At 55.1% G+C, this 10,354-nt stretch overlaps 1 protein-coding gene across 1 annotated transcript in view; it reads right to left on the bottom strand.

The window, feature by feature from the left end:
• Positions 1-4,559: 4,559 nt before the first annotated feature.
• Positions 4,560-10,354, bottom strand: part of BSND (barttin CLCNK type accessory subunit beta) — a 9,717-nt gene continuing 3,922 nt past the window's right edge. Inside the window, exons 2-4 of the mRNA XM_032839755.1 lie at positions 8,434-8,528; positions 6,264-6,518; positions 4,560-5,219 (exon numbers count right to left, since the gene is read on the bottom strand). Coding sequence (XP_032695646.1) covers positions 4,805-5,219; positions 6,264-6,518; positions 8,434-8,528 — 765 coding nt within the window. The 3' untranslated portion in view covers positions 4,560-4,804. The remainder of the gene's footprint in view (positions 5,220-6,263; positions 6,519-8,433; positions 8,529-10,354) is intronic.

The raw sequence follows: 10,354 nt of genomic DNA, 5'->3' as shown, positions 1-10,354 counted from the left end.
CTCTGAGCCCATTTCCTCATCTGTAAAGTGGGGACAACACACCAGCCTTGCAGGTTTTGAGGCTGACATGAGATCAGGTGAGCAGAGTCCACATGATATGTGCGGACCAGATGGCATAGGGCGAAAAGAGCACAGGCTTAGGGGACTTACATGTGAATCCTAGCTCTGCCCCAGGGGATGCCATTCTCTCAGGGCTGAAGGGAGAACCCAATTCAGAGAGCTAATATACACACAGCCCCTGACACTCAGCAGGTGCCCAGAGCGCTGTCTGCTGCCTGTCCTGGCCAGCACGGTCCTGTTCTTCCTCCTCACTCCGGGAACACCACCAATCTCGCCAGAACGCTGCTCCTTCCTCCTGTTCCTGCTCCTGCTCAGTCCCTCTACAGCAGGGGGTACCTTGCAGTGGGAGCCTTAGTTCCCTGCCGCTCGCGGTCAGCTTAGTTGCCCCCCAACAGCTGGCACACCATAGACGTCTGTGCCCTTTGCAGTAAGTTTTCCCATGCATCATCTTACTGGGGAATTCACTCACCTACTGCCAATTTGTAAGCAGGACAGAGCGGATCCCCTTTGCACAGAGGAGGAAGCGGAGACCCAGAGAGGAAAGGAAGGACACGTTGAAGCTGTTCCAACACCTGCTATGTGCCAGGAGCGTGACATTCATCAGTTCTCCAAAACATCCTCCCATTGCACACATGTGGACACTGAGGCTCAGAGAGGGGCAGCGACTCGTCCAAAGTCACACAGTAAGGAACAGAGGCTGAGTGCAAGCCCAGGTCTTTCTGACTCCAGAGTCTGGGATTTGGAACAAACATGTACAGCGTAGGGTTGACAGATCTGTCCCCAGGGCTGCTGTGAGGACCATCTGGGGTAACAGGCATGAGGGCAACTGGAACAGTGGTTAAGGACTGGGAATAGAAGTGAAATTGTGTCTGCCTCTACCTAATCACATGGCAACCAGGAACAGAAGCCTGGGGAGGGGCTGCCCAAAGTCAGGGCAAGGCCAAGCTCACTGCCCCCAGGACCATTCTCCCAGTTAAGGGCAGGGACTATCCCTCCCAACCTTTCCCTCCCTAGACAGTGAAAAATTCCGAAGTCCCCCTGACCTGACCGGAGGGTGAAAAGAGCAGGAATTTCTGCCATGGTACACGGATCTGGAGCCTGGGGCTGAGGGCTGACATCCCAAGGCTTGCCACGGCCTCAGGTCCATACAGCCCACGCCCCCCAACCCCTGGACCTGCAGGAAGACTTCACCCTCCTCCCAGCTCATCAGCCAACAAAAGGGGCCATCCCAGAGACCCATGTTCTTGGTGGAGACGGAAAGTTCTCAAGGCCAAGGGAACAGAGCACAGTGGTGGGTTTTCAGGTGTAACCAGCTGGTGAAGCAGATCATGGAGTTTGGGGAGGTCAGAGTGGAATGGAATGAGAGCCCCTCTGCCCCCTTGCTCCTCAAACTTTAAAAAAAGAGCTGCAGACACTTCCTTTCAAACGAACTCCGTAGCATGTGCTCCTCCCCAACCCATGTCCCCCATAGTCACTAGCAAGCCCCAGGGGAGGGACCCCCCCACCACCCAGGCAGTGAGCCCTAAGGAAGAACAGCGGCCTGTCAGCCAGGGGCCAGCCCAGCCCTCACAGCTCAGCCTCGGTGTCCTGTTGAATGTGAACAATTCCACAGAACACCAGCATCAGGCAAGGCCATGCTGGGACCATGTTGGCAAATCGCAACCACTTGGGAGCCACAGCAGAGCAGAGGCAAGCACAAACACCGTTTCCGAGCCACCGCCGATGCCCACGCTGCCATCTCCTGGCTGGGTAGACACCAGCTGGCCAACGACAGCTTCAGCTTGGACCTAGCCTTCCCTCCTTCTAGATCACATTGGCTAACCACACAGTTAGCCTGCTTCCCGACACTATCCAGCATGGAGCAGAGCCCTGCTTCCCTAGACCCTCCCTCAAATCCCCTCTTGGTAAGCCCTTTCTCACGCCCTCTGAGACCCAGTTCCTGTGGAGGTCCATCCTTCTCACTGCCATGAGTAATAAACCCGATATTAACTTCGGGTGAGCAGCCGGCGACCCTCTCCCGCACGGCTTCGGCAGACCGATTCTGTCAAATACCCCCACTACCTAACTCTGTGGAAGTCCAAGGCAGGGGACCATCACCTCCCTTTGGCACATAAGGAAAGAGGGAGCCCCAGAGGCAACCAGACTCGCCCAAGTTCACAGCATAGTGTGACTATATCATTTACCATCCAAGCGGGATGACTTTGATAGTGAAAGTGTACATGAACAGTCAGTGAGCAGGGACAGTGGGTATAAACCAGGACTGTCCAGGGCAGACCAGGCATACAGCATCCGGCAGCGGGATGTGGGGGGAGCCAGTACTGGCAAAGCCTGAATCTCACCATCTCTCCCTGCTGTCCCGAGCACAGCCCTCCCCTGCCCCGTGCTCCCTAGGACTGGGTTAGTCTCTCTGCTGGCGGGCTGGCAGCCTGGGGCTCTGGCTTCTCTGGGGAGGTATGCGGAAGGCGTGCAGTTGTGATTCAGGCATGTGGGGCCGCTCCAGGCCTTCTGGACCACACAGCTGTCCCGCGGGGTCATGGCCCCCTACTTGACATTTGCTTTCCAGAGGGTGCCCACAGTGCCTGCCAAGCACGATGCCTTATTTTGCCTGCCCAGAGGGGGAACAGGTGGTTTCACATGAAGGAATTTTCAGGTGAAAGTGACCCCTTTAAACACTGAAAACTTTATTTTAGCTGTTTGCCCAGACAGCCCTTCTGATGCAGGTCACCTGCTGCCTGACCTCAGGAAGCAGGACACAGGAACACGCGGCACCTTGCCATGTCCACTGTCTCGGGGCCATTGGTGGGACTGTGTTACAGCAGAGGGCATGCGCCCGGGGGCAGCCCTCACTACGGGAGGTAGAAATGACCCAGAACGAAAGAGGAGTATTTCCAGGGGCGTACACGTCTTCTTATTATTTTTTAATTTTTTTTTAATTTCACTTATTTATTTTATTGGGATGGGGGGCAGAGTCTTGACTCTGCGCTTGGCACAGACTCAGTACTGTGCTGAGTTCGGAGTCAGATGTGGGGCTTGATCTCATGACCCTGAGACCAGGGCCTGAGCTGAAACCAAATGGAGGCTTAAGCAATGGGGACCACCTAGGCAACACAGGGGCATGTACTTCTGACTCAGCCCATGGGGCAGTCCTTTCCCTCGGCCGACAGCCCCACCCCTAACCCAGAAGCCTAGCCTAGATGAAGGTCCCCTCCTCCCAGTGGGCCATGGTGCAAGTTCTGAGTGCACAGACCTCATGGGAAGTTGTGCCACTGCCTCCTTCTCCGAAGCCGCTGCCGTCCACGCTGGGGACACAGCACAGATCAGCCTCATCAAAGCGAGACACGGAAGAGTTGCAGTACAGTCATGTATCTTCAGGGCCTGCTCAGGCAGCCTGAGCCACCTGTCCCTGCATTCCATGGGTGGTGTGGTTGTCACTCGGCTGCCTCTGGACTCCACTGTCCATTTCTAACTTCTCTGCGCCCTCCTTGGCTTGCACTCAGTATTCCGTTCCTAGCTTACAAGGTACCAAGTTCAGTAAATGGTAAGCTCTTGGAGGGCAAGAACCTTATCAGTTCATGTCTTTCTCCTCCTAAAAGTCCTGGCTTTGTGTTCAGCACACAGTAGGTGCTCAGCAAATGCCCCCGAATCCAACCTAATCAAGCCAGGAGGCTTCACCTCACCCCCCATCCTCAGCCAATGCAGACATATTTGGCAGGGAAGGGGGTTTCTCTGCGGCCTTTCTGCCTGCCTTTGTGACTCCGATGCAGGCCATTTGGAAGTTTGAATGCCTGAGGGTGAGGGGCCTGGGGGTCTAAGAGTTGGGGGACGGGGGCGTTATCTGCAAAAGGCTCTGTCAGTTTTATAAGCCTTCGATGACTGCTGATCTGAGCACAGGAGATACCCAGGTGAGTAGTGCCGAAGTCTAGCCTTGAGCTGGCAGTCACCCTCCAACCATGTACAAGGCCCACAGGTGGCACAGAGGAGCCAGAAGAAGTACCTCCTCCTGGGAGTCGATAGCATTAGGAAAAGCTTTCAGAGGACGGGCATCTGTGCCAGGGTTTGAAGGATGAGCATGAATTTGCCAGACATGGAAGCAAAGGGCATGCTGGTGGAGGGGACAAGCCTGGGAGGGGCTTGAGGAGTGAAGGAGGACTTGGCATTGGAGGAGCAGAGGTTGTGGCATGGGGCTGACCAGAGAGAAAGTCAGAAGGTCCACAGAGGTGAGGCGTGGCAAGTTTTGGATCTGGGGCGATGGGAAACACAGGACGAATTTGGGCAGGATAGACGTGGTTAGCTCTGATGAAGACAGATCACACCATCCACCTGGGTATGGGACAGTGGAGGGGACATCAGGGGGTGGCTACAGGACTTCACAGGAACAGACACCCTGAGCCTTCACTGAGGATCAGGGCCTCAGGGATAGCACCAAGGAAGGTCCTGTTCAGAGGCCCACTATGGGGGGAGGCAGAAAAGGCTCTTGAGGACCCCAACGGCTGCAAATCTTCTCAGGGAACCGTATTTTACCTTCAACGCTTTACCAAAGAAAGTGAACAGTGAAAGCAATGTGTCCCGGACAGCAAGCATCCCCTCCCTGAGCTCCGCTTTGAACCCTCCAAGTGCTCTCCGGCCCGCTGTCTCACATGAACCTCCACATAACCCCATTTTGCAGACAGGGACAGTGAGGTCCTGTGAGGTCACATGGGGGTTAGCAGCAGTGCGGGGCTAGAACCCAGGGAGCAGATCCATCTCAGGCCTGGGCATCAGGCTCAAAGCCCACTTCCTGGTCTGGGAGGGGGTCCCCAGGACTGTCTGGCAACCCATAGTACAAGTCTTCTTCTTCCTGCTCTGGCTCCTCTGCGCCTGTGTCTGAAGTCTTCTCTTCCTCCTCCTTTGTCCTCTGGGATGGCTGCTGACAGCTGGATAGGGCAGCAGCCCACTGTTGGCTCTCTGGGGGCGCATCCTCTGTCATGGGGGCGTCGATCAGGGCAAAGTCGTGGAAGCGGTCCAGCTGGCACTTGCAGGCCCAGGGCTCCCGAGCTGGGCGATGAGGCTCCTCCCCCTCTGGGGGAGAGGTGTTGGGGCTGCCGCCCTCACTGGAGTCCACATCCAGCTCATCTTGGAAAGAAGCCAAGGGTGCAGGGCCCTGGGGACAGGCCTGGAGGCTGCAGGAGCAAAGGCCCAGAGAGCCAGGGTAGCCCCGAGTCAGAATGTCTGGGTCCCAGTTCTAGCCACTAGCTGCAAAGCCCAGGGTAGGTGAGTTTGCCTGTCTGGTCTCAGTGTCCTCCCCTATAAAGTGGGACAGCATAATCGTACTCTCTTATGGTTGTCTCTGAGGATTACAGCACATGGCGTGTGCAAAGTCCATTGAGCACATAGTAGGTGCTCAAGAAATGGGGGGCACCTGGTTGGCTCAGTGGGTTAAAGCCTTTGCCTTCGGCTCAGGTCATGATCCCAGGGTCCTGGGATTGAGCCCCACGTTGGGCTCTCTGCTCTGCAGGGAGGCTGCTTCCTCCCCTCTCTCTCTCTGCCTGCCTCTCTGCCTACTTGTGATTAAAAAAAAAAAAAAAGAAATGGGATTATGTTATGATCCCCATGTTATGATCTAAACCATGTTCTTTCCCAGCCTCTCTGGCCACTCAGGGGTCTCCTGTGGGCCCTCAGCCTCCACCACATGCACAGTGTCCCCTTCTGTTCCCTCGTCACCTCCCCCATTGGACTGGGAGCTCCTGCAGGGTGGGAGCCTTTGCGGTCTGGTGGGAGTAGGTGCCCGGCAATGTTGGTGGGATGAGTGCATAACTGGATGGATGGAAACCCGGATCATAACCAGCCCGGGACGGGCCGGGCGTGAGTGCCCAGCCCGAGGTCACAGAGCGCATCAGCAGCAGAGTTCAGATTTGAACTTGCTGTCCCAGCTCTCACAACAGCCCTCTGAGGTGGGAGTGATTGCTCCCACGTGGGGAAACTGAGGCTCAAGAGGGTAAGAAACCTGCCAAAGCTACACAGTGAGGAGCTGGGATTTGAACCCAGGCCTGGGTGACTAAGCCAGACTCGTGCGTCTGCTCTACCTGCTGCCTCTCAGGGTGTCCCCACACACCCCCCGCCCTCTTTACTCCCAAATGTCCCCAACCGGCCCTGAGTGGCCCACAGCCCTGCCTGCTTCACACGGGAACTGAGCAGCACCCCATCCCTGCACTCTGCCCACTCACCCAGGCCTGCTCCGAGTTGGGTTGCTTCCTCCCTCGTCCTCATCCGAGCCTCTGTGGATGACCACCGCAGCCTCCATCCAGCCCTGAGCATCACGGGGGCCAACTTGTCCTCCATCGCTGGCTCCTGGCTGGGGGGCCAACAGAGGGCGAGGGTCCTCATGGTAGCCCATGACCTTCATCTGTATGTGACTGAAGTCGGGCAGGCTCTGGTCATAGGCGGCTTCCTCCCACAGCCTGACGTATGGGGGCTGGGGGCTGGGCAGGGCACAGCAGAGAGCAGAGAAAGAACAGGCAGGTGAGTCCACTTAGCGAACACCACAGGAGGAGACATCGGTATTGTCCCCCCACCCTTGCTGCTCTGGACATCTGGTCTCCCCTAATCTCAGGACTTTAGGGGAAGTAACTGTACCCAGTCCACGGAGAGGAAAACTGAGGCCCAACAAGTCTTGGCAGAGCTCAGACTCTCAGACCAGTCAGTGCTCCTCTCACTGCACATCCCCAAGGTTAACCCCAAGAGTCCACTTGTGAACTGCAGACCAGTTTGCATTGACGGAGCATGTGCTGCGCTGCAGACGGTGAGCTAAGAGCCCACGACTCCCACCGCATTTATCCTGCACCATGAAGCAGAGCAATCGTTCACGTGGTTTGGTTGAGGATGCAGCAGCAGCAACAGCCCGGTTAGTGCGTGCTCCTTGCCTCAGGCTGTGTCAGGGGGCCCCTCGAATCCCCACCTTACCTGGGAGCAGGGAAGCATGGAGACTTGGGCTGGGTCACCCCTAGCGCCTCAAACACCAGGTTACAGTGCTGCGGCTCCAGACGTCCCATCCCGTCCCCTTCCCTATGTGCTCTACAGCCCCTCCAGGAAGTGAGGCGCAGAGACTAGATCCCTTGCCCACGATCACACAGGAGGAGCCCAGGGCTCAGCTCCGTACAGTGGCTCGTCCTGTGTGACCATTCTATGCCCACCCAGGGTCTAGCCACCTCACTCCCCTGGGGACATGTGGTCACTCTGTACGCCAGGAACAGAAAATAGCATCACTGCCTTTTTCTGCAAGCAAAGCAGAGAGTTCCAGAGCCCTGGCCACAGACCCTGGACCTGCAACCTGGCCTTCTGAGTGCAGAGTCACAGCCTCCAGGGGGTGTGGAGGGTGGGAGGGTGGGAGTGCTCGCTGCTGTGTCCCGGGGAGCCAGGCCTGGCACCTCCACGGAGGCAAGTCTGGTCTGGTCCGTCTGTGGCTCCCTGGGAGGTTTGAGGCCTGTGATTATACTTCTTTTTTTGTTTGTTTGCTTGTTTGTTTTGTTTTAGAGAGAGAGAAAGAGAGGGTAAGGGGGAGAGGGAGAGAATCCCAAGCAGGCTCCATGCCCAGCGCAGAGCTAGAGGCGGGGATCGATCTCATGAACCTGGGATCGTGACCTGAGCTGAAATCAAGAGTCAGATGCTTAACTGACTGAGCTACCCATGCACCCTACGATTGTGCTTCCTGAGCCTCAGTTTTCTGCTCTTGTAAAGGGCTCGACAGCCCCACTTCCCAGGGTTCCTATGAGGACTGGAGGAAGTAATGAGTGCCAACTGTTTGCTTTGATCTCAGGTTGATAGAAAACATGTCTTGCTAATGAAGGCACAGTGAGAGAGGGCCCACCACGCACCAGGTTCTGTTCTTAGTGCTTCCTTACATTAACTCTCTCACCCCTCCCTGAAGCCCTGGTAGAAAGGTGTGATTAGTACCCCTATTTTGCAGATGGGGCAAAGAGAGGCACGTTGCATTCCCCAAATCCCACAGCCAGTAAATGGAGAGCCACAGGGCTGTGTCTGGCTGTCCACATGCCCCTTGTTTGCCATAGGAGATGTCACAGCTGTTTGGGATTTAGGGCTACACCTGTTTTTTATTTGGGTCAGCCACGAATTCGCCCTCAGACAGGACAAAGTCCCTGAGCCTCAGTTCCCTAATCTTTAAAATGGGGGATAATAATGCCTCCCTCATAGAACTGAGGGCTCAAAACAAGCCGTGATTTCAAACAGCATGCTCTCAGTAAGCGAGGGGCCAAAGCAGGAAGCTGGACCCAGCAGACGGACACCCCCCACGCCACTCCATCACCCTCCACTGAAAGAGGAGACTGGCCTGAGTGGCTCCCCCTGCTCCACCCCTGTCCTGGAGAGCCTGACACCTACCTCTTCATCTCAGCAGCGAGCCCATTCTCCAGCAGGCCCAGCGCCTTTGGGGACAGGATGCCTTGGAAGTCAGAGTCAGCGGGTATGAAGGTGATCTGCAGGACAAAGGAAAGAAGGCTTCTCTGTGGCTCCCACAGCCATCCTGACCGGGGCGGGCCTCCGTGTGACAGCATAGGGGCCTGCTCAGGGCCCAACTCCAGGGGGTGGAGGCATCTGGGGCTCTTCACCCAACAGACATTTACCGGGCACCAGCTGTGTGCCAGGCAGTCTTCCAGGCACTAGGGGGCAGCACTGAGCAAATGAGCCAAACATCCCTGCCCCAGAGCGCGGGTATCTTGTCACTTCCCAGGCTACTTGTCCGGTGCCCAGAAGGTGCCTGGCACAGCCTAGGGGCTTCATCCATATCTGGTGAGCGAGTGTCATGTATTTCTTGGCACAGAGGTTGTGGGGGGGGGCAGGGAGGTGAATGGCTGTAAATGCACCCACTGGTCCCCGTACTGGAACATTCAGGGATCAGGAGGTCTCTGCAAGTGCAGCACGTGGGGCGGGGACTTGGTGCCAGAGGGGAGGCAGGTCATAAAGGAGTCAGTGGGATGAGACAGGGAAGCCCTGCTTTTGGGGTCTGGGAGACTGTGGAAGATTCCTTCCTTGGGCAGGTCTTCTCTCTGCTCAGAGCCTCTATGTGCCTCTCTATAAAAGGGGCTAACCTCAAAGAGATATTGGCAGGCACTGTTCACAACAGCCACAAGGTGGAAAGAACCCAAGTGTCCAACAGCAGATGAATGGATCAAGAAAATATGGCACATACACAATGGGTCATTATTCAGCCTTAGAAAGTCGGGCAGCTCGGACACATGCTACGGCATGAACGAGCCTTGAAGAAATAAGCTAGTAACAAAGAGACAGATGCTGTAGGAGTCCAGTTCCATGAGATTCCCACAATAGTCAAATTCATAGGCAGAGTAGAATGGTGGTTGCCACAGACTGGAGGGAGAGGGGTGGGAAGTTTCCGCTTAATGGGTAGTAAGTTTCAGTTTGGCAAGATGAAAAGACTTCTGGAGATGTGCACAACAGTGTGCATTTAATTAACACTACTGAACTGTAGGGGCACCCTGCTCGCTCAGCTGGGGGAGCGCGTGACTCTTGATCTGGGAGTTGCGGGTATGAGCCTCATATTGGTATAGAGATGACTAAAAAATTAAAAATGTATGTATTTTAAAAAACTGTACACTTAAAAATGGTTAGGACGGTAAATTTTATGTTATGCATATTTTACCACAATTTCTTTAAGTGGGGCTGGAGATACCTGTCTCCTAGGGTTGCCGTGAAGATCCCATGAGATAATGTAGAAGGAAGCCCCTGGCACAATGCTGGGCACATAGTAGCTGCTCAGTAAACCGTAGTTCATGCTACTGAAGATGAAATTATTTGACCTCTTCGAGTCTTGCTCTCCTCAACTGAAAATTTGTTCAACAAATATTTGACAAGACCCCACTGTGTTATAACAGGGTCGTAAACAGCAACTCCTTTTGTCTCTTCCTACAGAGCGTGATGAGTAAAAGACACTTGTCAGCCCCAGAAAACTCCATCATGCTGGGACGAAGGGAAAGATGGATGGAGAGGTTCCTAGAACTCCTATGCAGAGTGAGCTTCCTTGAAACGTCTAGAAATAAGGAATGGATCTCGGTAGCTTCCACACTCTCCAAGGATACCCGGCACTTGCCAGCTGGCTCTGTATTTCTTAGAAGCTTCCCCATTCTCTGCCTCATTACCTCATGGCCCAATCAACCTTCCTCCCATTTCTCCTCTTCACCACCATCACCATAATCATTATCACTACACCCACTACGCCCACCTCTACCATCACCATTATTACCATTACTACAACCATCACCATCATCACCACCACCACCATCATTTC

The sequence above is a fragment of the Lontra canadensis genome, unplaced genomic scaffold, assembly GCF_010015895.1.
Source record: "Lontra canadensis isolate GAN:19392208 unplaced genomic scaffold, GSC_riverotter_1.0 scaffold109, whole genome shotgun sequence".
In the NCBI taxonomy this organism is placed as follows: Eukaryota; Metazoa; Chordata; class Mammalia; order Carnivora; family Mustelidae; genus Lontra; species Lontra canadensis.
This window is presented reverse-complemented; position numbering and strand designations above follow the sequence as displayed.